General features: G+C 48.6%; 3 protein-coding genes and 1 non-coding gene across 4 annotated transcripts; 3 read left to right on the forward strand and 1 right to left on the reverse strand.

Annotated features, from left to right (window-relative positions):
* The first annotated feature begins 183 nt into the window (after positions 1–183).
* On the forward strand, positions 184–4160 carry LOC123054575 (probable UDP-arabinose 4-epimerase 2). The gene is made up of 11 exons (XM_044478379.1): positions 184–390; positions 620–759; positions 1136–1260; positions 1891–2004; positions 2093–2200; positions 2298–2389; positions 2674–2815; positions 2903–2997; positions 3068–3197; positions 3289–3433; positions 3534–4160. Exons 2-11 carry the CDS (start codon positions 699–701, stop codon positions 3758–3760), a joined length of 1239 nt encoding a protein of 412 aa, XP_044334314.1. The 5' UTR covers positions 184–390; positions 620–698; the 3' UTR covers positions 3761–4160.
* A 1161-nt stretch (positions 4161–5321) lies between these two features.
* On the reverse strand, positions 5322–5407 carry TRNAY-GUA (transfer RNA tyrosine (anticodon GUA)). The gene is given in 2 exon segments: positions 5322–5357; positions 5371–5407. It is a non-coding gene; the product is annotated as a tRNA-Tyr (tRNA).
* Positions 5408–5996: 589 nt separating this feature from the next.
* Positions 5997–6560, forward strand: LOC123050043 (uncharacterized). Its single transcript, XM_044472889.1, has one exon. It carries the CDS (start codon positions 6081–6083, stop codon positions 6318–6320), a length of 240 nt encoding a protein of 79 aa, XP_044328824.1. The 5' UTR covers positions 5997–6080; the 3' UTR covers positions 6321–6560.
* Positions 6561–14753: 8193 nt separating this feature from the next.
* LOC123050044 (protein app1) lies at positions 14754–15316 on the forward strand. The gene has a single exon (XM_044472890.1). The coding sequence runs from the start codon at positions 14836–14838 to the stop codon at positions 15139–15141; it is 306 nt and encodes a 101-aa protein (XP_044328825.1). The 5' UTR covers positions 14754–14835; the 3' UTR covers positions 15142–15316.
* Positions 15317–16574: the final 1258 nt, after the last annotated feature.

The following is a 16574-nucleotide window of genomic DNA, read 5'->3' on the forward strand; positions in this document are numbered from 1 at the left end:
TTTCTCCCCATAGTGATTGCATCTCAACCGCATAATGTGCATCCCACGGGCACAAGCACTTCACCTCTTAGAAACCGGGGGTGAACGTTCGTTACCTAGACCTTCCATTTAAACAATTGCCTCCAACTAAAATACTCCCGGTCCACAGAAAAGAACCGTATTTAAATACGCGGGAATCCAGCCAGCGAGCGAGCCATACGCAGAAGATTCCTATAAATCGGCGCAGGCTTTATGACTCGGTAAATAGAAACTCCCCGACGACTTGCTCCTCCTCCCCCTCACTTCCCTCCCCCATCTTGGACCGTTGCACACCGATCTCGCGCCGGCCCCCAAATCGCCGGCGAAGCCCGCCTCCGCCTCCGTCCCCCGCCGCGCCGATCTGCTCGCAAGGTGAGTTCCCTGCTCAGTTCCTCTCTCCTCTCTTCCCTCTCCTCCGGTCAAGGATTTGGGTTCCTGCCACCATGCTTTCCTCGCCTTCCCCTGTTCCTCGCCTTGCTTTCCGCGTGATTTATTCCGTCGGCGAGCTGCAGTGCGGCTGTTTCAGAGTTTTTCCTTCTTGTGAAGCCAATTTGACGATGTCTCTGTTCTTTGTTCTTGCGAATAATCGTTGCCGGTGCAGATTCGTAGGCCGGAGGAGGAGGACGAGGAAGGGAGGAAGTTGAGTTCTTGTTGGTTTCTTCCGCGGGAGCCGACCGCACATGCCAACAACCCCCCGGAGCAGAAGCCAAGCTAGGACCACCAGGTCTTGGATCTTGTCAGGTACAACATCATTTCTTCCTCAGTTCATGGTTTTCTGCTAGTACTTTTATTTTCACTTTACCTTTTTTGCGCCTGGTTTCATTGACCCGGTTACCACCAGGGAATGAAACTTGAATGCTACAGTCATATAGACCAAATGTTTGACCTTGATAGTTATTGCAGGTTGCAACACGGAAGTGTCTGTTCATAGTCAAATGTTGTACATACATGTCATTAATATCATAGGAGTTTCTGATTATGTGATTGTACTTCTGCGAAATTTATAGGCTGTTCAAATTTACTGAAACCTATGCTACGAGTGCCAGAACATGTAGTTGGGGCTAGGACACTATGACTTTGCTGGCACAACTTTGAATTCGGCGCATCATTTTTGCAGGCATGGACTTCGGTGACACGAGACGCAAGCCTAATTTCGCCGGAAAGATCGCGGTGGCTGCTGCCCTCACTGTTATGTGCATACTTGTGTTGAAGCAGTCTCCTGGTTTTGGCGGCACTAGCGTGGTATGTGCTAACCTCTCACCAACTGGCCAATGTCACTGTCACTTGATGATGAGTTGGCATTGTCCTGACTCCTCTCCAGCTTGATTTTAATGTTATCACTCAAGTTCCACATGGAGCACTAGTATACTGATTCCATGACAAAAAGGGCCAGTAAGGCAGCTAGAGGGAACATGCCATTCGGCCATCTAATTTGATGGAACAGTTCATTCTTCTTCTTTCAGCTGAGTTTATCATAGGGATACTATGTCGCTGTCACTTGCTGATGAGTTGGCACTGTCATGATTCCTTCTTTCCGGCTTAATTTTAATGTTATCATTCGAGTTCCACATGGAGCACTAATATACTGATTCCATGACAAAAGGGGCCAGTAAGGCAATTTGATGGAACATTTCATTCTGCCATCTAATTTGACGAACAGTCCATTATTCTTCTTCTAGCTGAGATTATTTTAGAATACTTTGTTGCATCATCTGTTCTAGATAAACTATAGTCATTATTCCATCAGATGCAAGCGATTTTGTACAAACATTTCCTATTGCCATCCAATCTAGTAGCTTACAGTCATTTACTCCTGCAACTCCACTCTTTCAAACTGGAGCCTATTTGTTGATGCATTGATATGTGCTGCAGTTCTCTCGCCATGAAACTGGGGTGACTCATGTGCTGGTGACTGGAGGTGCTGGATACATTGGCTCACATGCTACTCTTCGTCTCCTTACGGACAACTACCGAGTTACCATTGTGGTAAATTTCTTATTACCTGTTTATATTTTTAGTTCCTATGTTATAAGAACTTTGGTAGTGAGAGATTTATGCCATCTGATCTTCACAGGATAACCTTTCGAGAGGGAACATGGGAGCTGTCAGAGCTCTCCAGAGGTTGTTTCCAGAGCCTGGGAGGCTTCAGTTTATATACACTGATTTAGGCGATCCGAAAGCTGTATCCTTTGTCCTTACAAAATAACTTTGACCACCGTATATATTTTCCGTACATCTATGCATTTGCGAAATGTGTTTTGCACTTAACCGTCAATCAGGTGAACAAAATGTTTTCGGAGAACGCGTTTGATGCTGTTATGCACTTCGCTGCTGTTGCTTATGTTGGTGAGAGCACGCAGGAGCCACTAAGGTACAGTTTTTATTTTAGGCATGTGGTATGACAGTGTCCTTGTATTGCTCGAACTATTTAGATAGCTAAGCACTAAATAGCTGTACGTAAATACAGATCATTGATACTGTGTATCTCCTGTGTAATATGTAGGCTGCAAATCACTAAACTGCCAAATATGGCAATCTACAATATATTATATCATTAAATGAAAAATAAATTAGAATAAAGTTCATCCATTTTTGCCATTCTTGACAGCTCAGCGGTAAATACTGAATGCTAATATTGACAGTCTGATATAACAGGTACTACCACAACATAACATCAAATACGTTGACAGTGCTTGAGGCAATGGCAGCACATAATGTAAAAACTCTGATTTACTCGAGTACTTGTGCAACATATGGTGAACCTGACACAATGCCTATTGTAGAAACAACTCCTCAGGTTGGTCCTTGGTGCGTGAACTTCTCTTTTTGGACAGTTCACTTTAGGTTACTGATCTGATGGTAAATAACTCGTGTTGCCACACAGATACCTATCAATCCATACGGGAAGGCAAAAAAGATGTCCGAGGACATCATTCTAGATTTCTCAAAGAAATCGAACATGGCTGTGATGATCTTAAGGTTTGTCTCTCCTACCTGAGACTAAACATATAATCCATAGGAAACCCACTTATGGTTTCTTTTGAATTAGATACTTCAATGTGATTGGATCGGACCCTGAGGGGCGCCTTGGGGAAGCTCCAAGGCCTGAACTGCGTGAGCATGGAAGGATTTCTGGTGCGTGTTTTGATGCAGCATCAGGAATCATTCCAGGGCTAAAGGTACTCATATTGACATCCTCATTCTAGCATCCATCACTTTGACGTTACATAATATAATCACGGTATATGACTTTTGATCTGCCCCCTTTAGGTTCGAGGAACGGACTACCCTACCGCTGATGGAACTTGCGTAAGGGACTACATCGATGTCACAGATCTTGTTGATGCCCATGTCAAAGCTCTTGGTAAAGCTGAGCCTAGCAAAGTTGGAATCTACAATGTCGGCACAGGGAAAGGTTGTTGAAATGCAGACAACCACACATCAATACCTTAAATCTATTTAAGACCATATGCATCCTTGTTTCTGAACTTGTATTGGATTGATGTTTTCACCAGGTAGGTCAGTGAAGGAGTTTGTAGAAGCGTGCAAGAAGGCGACTGGAGCAACCATCAAGGTTGACTACCTCGATCGGAGAGCTGGGGATTACGCCGAAGTATACAGCAACCCGGCCAAGATCCGCGATGAGCTGAACTGGACAGCCCAACACACGGACCTCCGTGAGAGCCTTGCGACGGCCTGGAAATGGCAGAAGGCGCACCCGGGCGGATACGGGTCGGCCTGATCCCGTGCTCGGTAGGTTCAACGCAAGTTCGCCAACACAGACCCACGGGTCCATGTGCAGTGATATGGCCTTGAGAACACTGGTCCTTCACCGTAGACACGTAGCAGGCAGCCACAGAAGTGTAGTGATGTTATTTCGCAGCACCTGGAAGAAGATACAGAGAGAATGGCCTGCCTGGCTTAGAAGAAATCATATATAGTTTTCTTTTTTCTTTTCTTTTCGTCAGTGACATTTAATTTATTTTGCTGTTCGTTGGCTGAGGCATAATATATGACACAAATACGGAGTTGTGCTGTAGACAAGTAGATCGGTCTCGTGTACGATGTACGATATGAAGTTATGAGCCATCACGGTGGATGGATGGAATGATATGAATAAGCTATTGTCAATCTCTAACCAAGCAGTAGAATCGCTGATCACTTAACTTTTTTTTTGCATGGAAAAGTGGGTTTTATTCCTCAGAAACAGAATTACAGTCAGCTAGTACAACATGAGCAACATTGTCTGGCACCCGGCGCAACCAACGTGCTCACTTCACTTGACCAGGCCAGTCAGGAAACAAGTGCTGCTGGTTTTGTATTTTTTTTACGCAGGAAAGGCTGAATTCGGAGCCGCAGTATTCAACATTTGTTATCTATACTATACACAATACATTGATGCCTGTTCAAATAATTTTGGGAGCTTCTCTAAAAAAAGACTAATAATTCCGAGCTGATAAGCCTCTTGATTCGTACATTCAACAACCTCCCAAAAGAACAGAAAAAAAAAATCAGCTGCCTGAAACAAAGGTTCTTGACCGAATTTTGCAGATACTCAGCGATCATGGTTTCTTCTCCACGGGGGGAGTCATCCGCATCTGAAACCTCTGCCCCTATGAGAATGGTGGCCAGTGCCCATTGACGAGCTACCTGCAGAAAAACATGGGAAGATAGTTGAATCTGAGGCAAACGGAGAAACTCCTGCAGATAAAAAGCCTGCAGGAAATAAACTTTGCAGGCGTTGGGAGCGTGGATGCACATGAATAGTTACTTCCCATATCGCGGTGTCCCATGAAGGTGTTATCCAGGCCATGCACAACAAACAAGCTATTGTTTTGCGTCTGCCTGAATTTGATCAAATACAGAAAGAAACTCTTGGGAGCAAGCTTTTTTTTTTGCGAGAAAAACTTTCAATCTATCCATCTTCAATCATGGTAGTACAACGAACACTAGAAATAATAAAAATTACATCCAGACCCGTAAACCACCTAGCGACGCTACAAGCGCTATGCAAATGTTCAAAGGCAAAAATACAGAAAAAGTCTGTGGGCTATTTGGTACTGTTGCATTGACGATCTTTAAAGGTGTGAATGAGTAGAAATGTGGTTGGACAGTTCCCCTCAACCTGAATTTTGGACAGTCTATCTGGCTTGCAAGTCTATCCAAATTACACATGACTTGATGCAAACTTAATCAGCACCGTGGGCTATTTTACTATGCAAATGTTGAAAACAAAAAATACAGAAAGAAGTCTGTGGGTTATTTTTACCATGCAAATGTTCAAAAAAAAATACAAAAAGATGTCCGACCTGCCGGATTCGAACCAGCGACCTAAGGATTTATCTGCGAATACTACAGTCCTCCGCTCTACCAACTGAGCTAAGGTCGGCTTGTGTTTGCTAACGCAACTAAACTCTATATATTCGTTGCTTACGCATACCTTTTTTTTTCCGAATCTGGTTGAGTGGGTGGGGCTTGCATATGTGACTACGCGTTTTTGCAATGAAGATTTTACCATGATCCGATATTTTCCGTCTACCGCAACACTCATTTGTATGCCAGACTGACTGAAGTGGTACTGCAGACCTACGTGCGCATGGCTGGCCAGTAGCTGCGTCGTAGCCACTCACCTCGTCGGTCGTCTCTTAATTTCCCAATCTCGTACTACCGGGCGGGGGTAACCGCCGCAAGGTTGCGCAGCACGCCAGCACGTCGGCCAGGAGAAGACAAAGGAAGCCATCCGCCCCATTCCCCGCTCCACCGACGTGCACATGCCATGCATGCGTCGTCTTATCTCCCCGGCCGCCCGTGACCGGTGACCGTGAGGTGGAGCCCGCGCGCGTCCCACGGCCGCCGCCGCGTACCACGCCGCCACCTATGCGCCTCTCCTGACACGTACCTGTTACCCCCGACACGCCGCCCGCTCCACAACTCGCCTATAAAACGCAGCACATCGATCAGCCTAAGCTCATGCAGAGCCGCAGATCGACACAGCTACCATAGCGCATACCGAAGCAGGGCCAAGAATAATATCTCCGGTTCTTGATTGGCAAAGCGTAGCAATGGCGAAGCGTCTGGATGTCGCGCTCCGCCTGCTGCTGCTGGTGGTGGTGGTGCTCGCATCCTGCGACGGGAGGGAGCTGAAAGGGAATGGCGGCGTCGACGAGGTGAAGGATCTGGTGCCCGGGTTGCCGGTGCCGCTGCCGCCTCTGGTACCACTACCCAAACTGCCGCTGCCGCCCGTGGTCCCTGGGAACCCTCCCGCTGCTCGCGGCTCTGCCGACAGCAACAAGTCTCCATGATCATGCACCTGCAGCTGATCAACTTGTCGTCTTAGACTTCTACTAGTAGCAAGCTAGCTAGCACCGGCCGGAGGCAGAACGTCGGTCCGCGTTCCGCTCACGTCCGTGTGCATGCCTTGATCTGTAGCAACTATATGTCCGCCATGTTCCCTTTTCATGTTCCTACTCTGTCATCTATGTAAACCTTGTCAATGTGCCTTTATGAATAACATATGAATAATGTACGTCAACGATGAAGCACATAGTTTGTTCTGCCAAATAAAAAAAATTCCGGAGTTGTGGAATCCGTTTGTACTTCAACATTATGCTGGTATGTGGTATATACAGATCATGAAGCACCGGCCGGCGAGGTAACCAAACCGAAACAACGGAGACGACGCCAGCTCAGAAGTTTCTATGTAGTAATTCAGAGTGTGCTAGTACAGTCTGAACTCCGAGCTTAATTCATTGTTTCCTCGGCTTCTCCAGGGACCTGGCTATATATCCTCCCAGTTCCAGGGCACTGATTTTTATCACGATTACACAAATGAGCGTCGGAAGGAAGGATCGTCAGAATGAATTGAATTACCTGGCACCCTCCGCAAGAGCATCAGAGGCAGGTTGTGATCTCTCTTCTCCTACATTCACTGTTATATTCTGATCATTCACTGTTATATTCTGATGCACCGTGGAAAAAGTCCAAAATCTCATTTGAGTCTAGGATGTTGATGTATAAATGTATTGTCTAGTCTTTTTCATTAGATCAGTCTATTTGTTGCATTGGCTAGAGTATGCATTTCTACCACAGATTTTGAGTTTAAGACCTGGCTAACGCAATTAAATTGCAGCCCATTTTTATCAGCGTTTAAGCATGAGGGAGTATGCTTAGCAGTATGAGAGTACAAGAAGATGGCAATGGCATGCCAAATACCCACCAGCTTGTTTATACAAGGCGGTAGGTGGTTGCACTCTTCCAATCAGCATTCGACCTTGTAAAGCTTTGTTTTCAATGCGTAAGGGCATCTCCAAGACTCCAACGCCGACCCTTAAACCTCTCATATGCGTCTGGATCACGTTGACTGCCGAATCAAACCAACACGGTCTGGTATCGGTCTGTAGGATGGTTCAAATGTGATTTCTCTCGCAAATCGGAGACAAACATAGTGAGCTTTTGCGGTGTTCGGACTGCTCCCACGCCTGCTTCTGACCACCCTGGCATACCCAAACCTTCCTCCCCGCCTGGCGCCGGCTGTCCGCATTTATGCCGCTGTAGAGCGCGCCGCTCCACATTTAAGACGGCTCAGGGCGGACGCGACCTCTCACTACCTCCGCCACTAAAGCGGCACACCGACTGAAGGTGCCGCCCGCTGCACGCCCGTTTGAACACACCTCCTTGGTGCGGTCATCCGCCGTCGACGCGCGCATAGCCGCACCATGTTGGTAGAGAAAGAAAGCCGGCTGCGCGGGCATTGACGAGGTGGTGGCCAACACGTTTGTGCCCGCCGCCATCATCGAGGAGAAGTAGAACACGGGAGGCCGCCGTCGCTTCGGTCACATTGAGGCTACCACTAAGGCGACGCCGGCGTACACAGTCGATGTCTTGCCCGGTTCTTTAGCGCAAACCATCGTCGCCCGCCGTTTGGGCTCCACAGAAGCGGAGGCGCCACCCCTTCCCCTCCGGCTGCAGCAGCCGGTGGTTCCACTCCAATGAGCGGTGTGGGAGCGAGCCGCCTTTTGCACTGAAGCATATACCTCCTGGGCTTTTGGCAGTCCGGTGAGCGGGCTGCAGGACATGGGAAGACTAATGAATCCGCCACAGTCAGTCATAAACTAGTGTAGTGTATCCGTGTTGTGGGAGTGAAGCTCCGCGGGCACATATGTTTACCTTTTTAGTTAAATTATGTTAAATATGTAAATGTTTTCTTCCGGTTTTATGAAATCCGTAATGTTTATATAAAATTTGGCCGTGTTTGCACGAATTTCGTCCTGCTAGTTTGAATTGTTGTTAAAATGTATGCGGGCATGGTTGAATGGCGGCCTCCTGCATTCGTGTCCGTGAACTGGCCTCCCGCTGTCTGCGGACGGATGCGGAAGAAAATTGAGGGATGCCCTAAGAGGAACAGCTGGGTCATTTGGGGCGACTTGTGTGAAACTCTGAAACCCACTGGCCCAAGCAGCCAAGCTTGTCGCAACCTACTCACAGGTCACAGCACATATCCAGGAGCCTCCCATCCTTGATCGGGAAAAGGAAAAGATCTGCTACTGAAGAAACGCAAACCAATTCGACTGCGATGAGATCAGTCGGCACGGATTCACGGCCAGGCGAAGGCATCCGCCCCATTCCAATGCACCGACGTTGACACGCCGCCCATACATGCACATGCCGCTCTCCCAGCCCTTGACCGTGTGCTCGAGCAGGAGGGACCCGCGTCTCGCACCTCTACCCATCCTACCCTCCTCTCCTGCGCCGACGACGGACGGCCACCCCGCCTCAACACCCCCGCCACCCGGTGCAGCTCGCCTATAAGAAGCAACGCACACGATGCTAAGAAATTACCTCCTCAAACACAGCCACGCAATCCAGACTGTCTCCTGTCCTCAGCCGTAGTACTCTACTCCGAGTTAGAACCTCCCAGTTAGCAATATGGCGAAGTGCCTCGCCGTCGCGCTCCTGCTGCTGGTGGTGCTCGCGTCCTGCGAAGGGAGGGAGCTGAGCCAGAAGGACGGCGCACTGGGAGCGACACGCGGTGCCGGCGTCGCCGAGTCCAAGGCTTCTTCGGGTTCGGGGTTGCCAGACCTGCCGGTTGTGGGAACCGGAACCAGTACCATTAACGGCCCGCTGGTGGTGATTCCTGGGGTGCCTTCTCACCCATGATCATCTCTACTTCATGTGCTGAGTTACGTACAAGCTGAAGCTGAACTTGTGGGTTTTAGACTTCTATAGGCTATAGCTTGCATCGCCCGGAAGAAAAACACCGGCGTTTCGCTCATGTCCACGTCCCTAAATGAGTGTCTGTATTTCAGTATTTCTCAAAAAAAAGAGAGTGTGTATCTGTATTCCGTTTCAGTTCATGTTTGTATTTTTCGTTCCTTGGTGTGCTACATGTACGTACCATCAACGTAATACATAATACTTTGTCAGTGTGATCGCTTTCTTGAATAAACACATCCCATCAACAGGTTGAATCATCGATCGTAGAACTCTCTAATCACAAAGTCCCAAGTCCAGAGTCGTTCTGTTAAAAGAGCCAGCAAGCGTTGAGGTAACACCAATGCTTTGAAAGAGGTAAGGTGATTGGATTAATAGGGACATGCATGGTTATCTCTCATCAACTCTTTCGGATTTGGAGTTTTCTTTGTCTGCGTGGATGGAGCTATAGTGAGCAATCAGTGTGCATATACATTATGGTTAAGCAATTCCCAGGCCTTTTTTGCAACTAACTAACTGCAATTTCTTAAATTTATGCATAGCATATGATATATGTAAACCCCAACCAAATTTTAATAGTTTATTCGGGTTTGGGAATTCAAATTGGTATCAGAACCGACCCTCGCGGCTACACGAACGTGTGCAAAAGCATGTGGCGCATGGCACGTGTGGTCCATTGTGGCTCATGGCATGGCACACGTGCCAGACTGAATGCACAGACGTGTATTAAGAGGGAACATTCCTGCTGGACCGACGAGGACGTCAGACTCCTTTGAGTGGAGGTGTATATGAGAGCCTGACTTAATAGGAATGGTAGAACTCTCATATCAACAAAAAATTCCTTCTTTTTGGGAGGCCATTCGCAAAGAACTTCAAAGTTAAGCGTGCTAGGTTTGGAGTGATTTAAGGATGGGTGACCGACTGGAAAGTTGATAGCGCACAAGTGAGGAAAAAATGCGCAGAAAAGACTAATATTGGTCTGCAAGGTGAGTCATAGTATTGGTCTGCGAGGTGAGTCAAGATCCCGCCAGGCGTAATGGCTAGCAACCGGTGGATGTGGCCGGACCGTTACACTAGGCCTCAGAGGTATTACTGCAGTTGATGGTAATGGCTTTTAAGGGGACGGCTTGCTCTCTTTTGGCATGAAAGTTTTGTGGATGATATTCTTGATAAAGACAACCATTAGATCGTTGCAACACTTAGAATGCATGTAGAGGAAGAGTAATGGAGGATAACCTGTGTATACAGGTTCCTTACAGGGAACCGAGAGTTGAAAATCGTCATATTATGTGGCCAAAACTACAAGCCCTAAAGTTGGTTCCAGACTTACCTTGCTTAGTGATTGCAGATTTTAACGAAGCCTTATGGGATTTTGAGCATATGTCGGCCACTCCTCGTCCATAACCTCAGATGGTTGCTTTAAGAGATACTCCAGAGGTGTATGAGTTGGTAGACCTAGGTTTCGCCGTGGTTCCTTTCGTATACGATAATACGTGCAGTGGGTCTGCTAATATAACACAAATGTTCATCTAAAGCAGGTGGTTGCTTCTAATTCATGACGAAACATGTTTGCATTTTGCTCTGTCCAAGACGTGGCATTGCCGTGCTCTGGTCATGTGGCCGTGTTCTCGAAGGACCTCCGGATTAGGGCAAAGTAGGACCTCAATCTCGGAGGTATGAGGTGTTTTGGGAGAGGGATGCGACTCTACTCGACATGATCAAAGAGGCCTGAGACTTTGCAGTCAGTTGTTCTCTCGTCATGAAGCTCTAGAAGCGGAACTTTGCGCTTGCATGGAAGGGTTACCTATGGCTCTCTAGCGCAGCGACTCACCTATAATCATTGATATGGATTGCTTAGTTGCTGGATCTTGACAAATCAACCTATTATTCTCCTGTGAAGGAACTCAAACATCTTAGGCCTCTCCATGAATCTTGTATTACTCATGTTGGTCGTCACCTACAATAAAGATAGGAATTGTTTAGCTAAGTTTGCTCGATTGAAAGGTAGAACCATGACTTGACTCGGTTTTAGGTCTCTAGAAGTCCAGATGCTGTTGAGCTAGCGTTGGCTCATTGTAACAACATTATGATTGAGAAATATACAAGTTTCTCATTCTAAGAAAGATACTCCATCTGGATGCACCCCTCTAAGAGCATCTCCAACAGCCGCCCAACGCGCGGCGTGCTAAAAAATAGTTTGCAGCGTGCCGATCGCCTGGTTTGGCGTGGCGGGGAGCGCTGGCTCCAGCAGCCGCGGTAAAATGTAGTGCGCGCGCGTAGCTCCAACAGCACGCAAAAATGCAGCACGCGCGAGCAGCCGGCGCATGCCATATGTTGCATTTTGGACACAAAATGAATTTCAAACATCTCGAAACAAAGAAATGGCATAATTTGAATCACACAAACAAGTTGATGATATAAAAGTTCATGCCCACAAGTTTAAATTCATGCCCACAACATCATCCAACCAAGTTCAAAATCCAAACGAAGTTCATGACACAAAAGTTCACACCAACGAAAGGCACATCAACAATCAAGCTTCGTCCTCGTCCTCATCCTCATCTTCCTCCAATTCATCCGACTCCTCCGAAGACGATTCTTTCTCCTCTTCTTCATTGCCGCGTGCCGCATCATCATGTGAAGCTCGGAAGGTGTTGGCAAGATCTTCAACGGCACCTTCATGCGAAGGTTTGTGAGGCACACCGGAAGACATTCCGGCCATGGCGCCCGGAGGTGCACCCATACCTCCCATGAGAGACACAAAACTCATGCCTCCCATGCCGCCCGGAGGTGCTCCGAAGCCACCCGTGCCTCCCATGGTCTCCATGGTAGCTCCAAAGCCACCCATGGCACCCATGCCACCCATGGTAGCTCCGAAGCCACCGATGCCTCCCATGCCGCCAAGGCCGCCGCCACCCATGCCGCCAAGGCCGCCGCCACCCATTCCACGAATCATGGCTCTTTTTTGGATCAAGACTTCTTCACGGGCAAGATTGGCATAGTCCTTTTGCGCCTCATTGAGGATAGATGTGTCCAAGAAGAACAAGTACTTCTTCCACTCCAACAATCTAGATCGCTCCTCCATGCCCACCTTCCTCTCCTCCAATGCCACCTTCCTCTCCTCGGCCACCACCCTCCTCTCCTCGGCCGCCAACCTCCTCTCCTCGGCTGCGGCATCTTGGTTCCTTGCCATCTTCCTCACCTCGTTGGCTTCTTTTCTTGCCTTCACAATAGCTTCCATAGCATTTTTCAGCTCATCATCTCCTTTCCTCTTCTTCTTTTCTTTTGCGTCTTTCTTGGTCCAATCTGGTCGTTTTGGCTTCGAGTATGAAACCGAGTTTGGTGTGGGGCTTCTCTTGCCGTTGTCACTTGATGCCTCCTCCTCCTCATCATCCAAATCAATTGTTCGCCTACGTTTGTTGCTCACATCCAAATCATCCATATCATCACGCTTCTTCCATTTCTCATCATCCTTCAATGCTTCATAGCAATGAGGCAAGGTAAATGATCTTCCTTTCTTGATCTTCCCCTTCTTGCTTTTCTTCTCCTCTCCTTTGAACAAGTTTTGTGCAATATTCAACTACATAAAAACAAAACAAGTTAGCACTACAAACACCAACAACAAGCATGATGAACATGATCGAACATGGATGAAATGGCACTTACCCTATCTTCATCATTAGTGCCACTTGGGTTTAACTTGTCAACCGCCTTTTGTGCGGCCGCTCACTTTTGACAATCCTTGTTGATTGTCGACCGCCGGGAGCGAAGAGATCGAGCGGAGCGGTCAATTCCACTCTCGTTGCGTAGATCAAAGTGTTCCTTCATCTGGTTCCAATAAGCATCTCTACTTTGATCACCTCCAACGGATGGATCCCTCGACACTTGCAACCAAGTATTGCATCGCAAGACGTCTTCTTCGTTGGTGTAGTTTCCTCCTCTTCCTTTCGATGCGTCGACAATGCCCTCACCATCCTCGTCCACCTCGAACTCATGGTCATCGAAATGCATGTCATTGGTTTGAGACCAATGCGAATTGTTGGAGCCAACACCCATAGTTGACATGTATGCCTCATCGTTGACACTACAAAGTATATAGAACAATGCAAATAAGCTATATATATGTATGCATTCAAAAAATAACAACAACAAAAAAGTTGACGAAATTTTATACCTTTGGGGCATTTCCTCGAACACGTTGTGCGCGTTGGCCGCCGGCTCAACAAATGAGCTTGCCGGCGCTTCGGTAGCCACCGCGCTCGTCGCATGCCCTGCAAGCTTCTTCCTCGACGGCTTCGAGGAGCCGGAGCCGTCCACCGCCTTGTTCTTCTTCGCGGCTACCTTGCCCTTCTTCGGCGGCGCCACATTTGGGAGCTTCGAGAGGGAGGCACGTGGCTTCACGGCGGGTGCCGACACGACGCCACCCGCCACCGAGGTCATCCGTGGTGGCATGAAGAGGCCACGCGCGATGCCGGTGCTTGGAGGAGCTCCGGCGGAGGCGAAGCCAAAGCTCCCCGCGCTAGGGTTTGCGGCGGCGGTGGCGGAGGGGTCGCGGGTGTAGAAAGGAGTGAGGGGGGTGCCGGCGCGGGCGTCCATCGGATCAATTCGCCGGCGGCGGCGCGGCGGAGAGAGTGCGGCACGAGCGCTCGAGTGTGCGGCGCGTGAAAGCGTGCGCACCAAATACACAGCGCGCGATGGCGATTCGGACCACGCGCCCAACTCTATATGCCACGCGTGCGCTTATTGCGTGTCTGCTGGAGCCCCTCTACCGACTGAGCACGCGTTAAAAAGGACAAATTTATTACGCGGCGCTTATTTAGCGCGGCTGTTGGAGATACTCTAACCTCTTTCTTCTCGCGCAATATGTAAATGAATACGACATGATTTTTTATATGTATAATCAATGTGCACAAGGTCCTACTTGTGAGAACAATTTGGCACCACATAAGCTTATGAAAGATCGTAAATTTGACACCGATGCCAAGCATAATTTACATCGCCAATTTGGTATTTGGCACGCCGTGGATGCCCTCATCGGCAGGCAAACCAAGTCTTAAATGGAGTGCAGAGTACTTGTCAGAAATGGACAAAGATGGAACGAAACGTACCAGTCAGAGGCTCTCTTGACCGCCACTTGGGATAACAAAGATCCTAAAATCATCGCGGGAAATTGGAAGGGAAAAACTAGATCTTGCATCTGTGTTCAGCAGCTCACATTTCCCATCCTTGATCAGGAAAGGAAATATCTAATCTACCGAAGAAAAGCAAACCAATTGACTCACCTCGACTAGCTAGTTGGCCTTCTCGACTGCGACGAAAAGAGGCAAGACGGATTCGCGGACAATAATTCCATCCGCCCCGTTCCAATCCACCGACGTTGACATGCCGCCATACCTGAATGCCTCTCTGCCGCCCGTGACCTGAGAAGGACGGGCAGCAATTTTGCATTCTATCCTCCTCTCCTTCGCTGACGACGCACGGCTACCCCGCCACCGAATGCAGCTCGCCTATAAGAAGCAGCGTGCACGATGCTAAGCATAACCTCACTCCAACACAGCCACACAACACTATCTCTTCGGTAGTACAATCAGAGCCTCCCAGTTAGCAATGGCGAAGTGTCTCGCCGCCGCGCTCCTGCTACTGGTGGTGCTCGCCTCCTGCGACGGGAGGGAGCTGAACGAGAAGGTTGCAGCGGCACGCGGTGCCGGCGTCGGCGAGTCCAAGGCGATGGGGTTGCCGGACTTGCCAGCTGTGACGCTCCCCACGGCCCCGACGCTCCCGACGCTCCCCACGGCCCCGACGCTCCCCACACTCCCGACGCTCCCGACGCTCCCGCTGGTGGGAACCATTACCGGTACCAGTACAATTACCGGCCCGGTGGTGGCGCTTCCGGCGATCCCTGCTCACCCTTGATTATCTCAACCTGTACCTAGCTACTGGCACTGTCCGGAGGGAAAAACATCGGCGTTGCTCATGTCCATGTTCCTTCCTTGATGAGCGTCTGTATTTATCTCCAGTTCATTTTCTTGTATTTTTCGTTCCTTGATGTGCTACATGTATCATGGGCGTAACAAATACTACTTTATCAGCGTGATCGCCTTCTTGGATACACATAAACAGTTGCAGCATCGACATACTACTACTTCGTCACTTTATTCTTTTTTAGAGAATACACAACAACTGAGTCCGAGATGGGGCTCAAGCCTAGCCTGACTTTGAATTAACAAAGCTATCAACCGGCCAGGATTATAAGCACACGCCCTCAGGCACAGAGATAGAAATGCACGGCAAAAGGATAGACAAACGAGGGACAACATCAAACTCAGCCTCACACGCTACAGCTACATTGAAGATAACCAATGGAGAATGAAGCCGTAGGCGCCGAGGTCCTCAACTGAGAATGTTGCACCAGGAACAAGATCGCATTGGCTCGAAGGAGAGAGGTGTCGTGGTTCTAAGACTGACAGTAGAATGAGGGGTAGGTATGAGGAGGCAAGATCCCAGCTATGGTGAAGTTGTACACACAAGGTTTATGAGTTTAGGCCCTTCACGGTGGAAGTAATAGCCCTACGTCTCGGTGCCCGGAGGCGGTTGACTGGATTATATGTGTGTGGAGTTACAGGGGGTGCGAACCCTTGTCCCTGAGGAGGGGGTGGCTTATATAGAGTTCGCCAGGCCCCTCCCGCCCTTAGTTACACAGGGTTTAAGGTACATAAAGATGGGGCGTTTCTGGTAACGCCAGTAATAAACTGACATAAATGACCATTAAGTCTACAGAGTAAACGCCCGACCGTTGCTGTTCAGAGTGGCTTTAGATCTTCTCTCTGTCGAGTGATTCCTGTTACGGTTGAGTGAACTTGAATCTTCTGAGTGGAATGCTTCTAGTCGAGTGGGTGATGGTATCCCTTGAATGCTTTTGACTTTAGGGTAATGTCCTAGGGGAGGGTGTCTAGATCAGGCCTATGACCCTACCCTAGGTACATAGCTTCATCATTAGCCCCCGAATGGTTCAGGGTTCGAGTGGAGAAGGAGTTGAAAATACTCCCGACTCAATTTGTGCGCTTTGGAAGCGTCTTGCTGGGATCAATGAACAACATGATGGCTTCAACTTCTTTTTCAGTCGCCTTGATCCATTCTTAGTTTGTCGAGTGTACTTTTACTGAAAAGCTTCGAGTGTTAGTATAGAAAAAATCTTCAGTCTGACAGGTTGCTCTGCTGCTCGCGGATCTTGCGGGATTCGAATTTTCGGGAAGCGCACGGGCGGAGGAGGCCGCGGTAATCGGAGGAGATTAGGTAGGGATGCCTCGATATCTACGCCACCTTTTTCGCCACGTACTGCGCGCGCG

This window comes from Triticum aestivum, chromosome 2D (genome assembly GCF_018294505.1).
Source record: "Triticum aestivum cultivar Chinese Spring chromosome 2D, IWGSC CS RefSeq v2.1, whole genome shotgun sequence".
NCBI lineage: Eukaryota > Viridiplantae > Streptophyta > Magnoliopsida > Poales > Poaceae > Triticum > Triticum aestivum.

What these genes read in the sequence shown, in the direction of transcription:
- LOC123050044 (XM_044472890.1), top strand. Translation starts at nt 14,836, where the DNA reads ATGGCGAAGTGTCTCGCCGCCGCGCTCCTGCTACTGGTGGTGCTCGCC.
- LOC123050043 (XM_044472889.1), top strand. Translation starts at nt 6,081, where the DNA reads ATGGCGAAGCGTCTGGATGTCGCGCTCCGCCTGCTGCTGCTGGTGGTG.
- LOC123054575 (XM_044478379.1), top strand. Translation starts at nt 699, where the DNA reads ATGCCAACAACCCCCCGGAGCAGAAGCCAAGCTAGGACCACCAGGTCT. An exon ending in CAGGTCTTGGATCTTGTCAG is followed by an intron (nt 760 to 1,135) that starts GTACAACATCAT and finishes TCATTTTTGCAG; the next exon opens with GCATGGACTTCGGTGACACG. An exon ending in CAATGTCGGCACAGGGAAAG is followed by an intron (nt 3,434 to 3,533) that starts GTTGTTGAAATG and finishes TGTTTTCACCAG; the next exon opens with GTAGGTCAGTGAAGGAGTTT.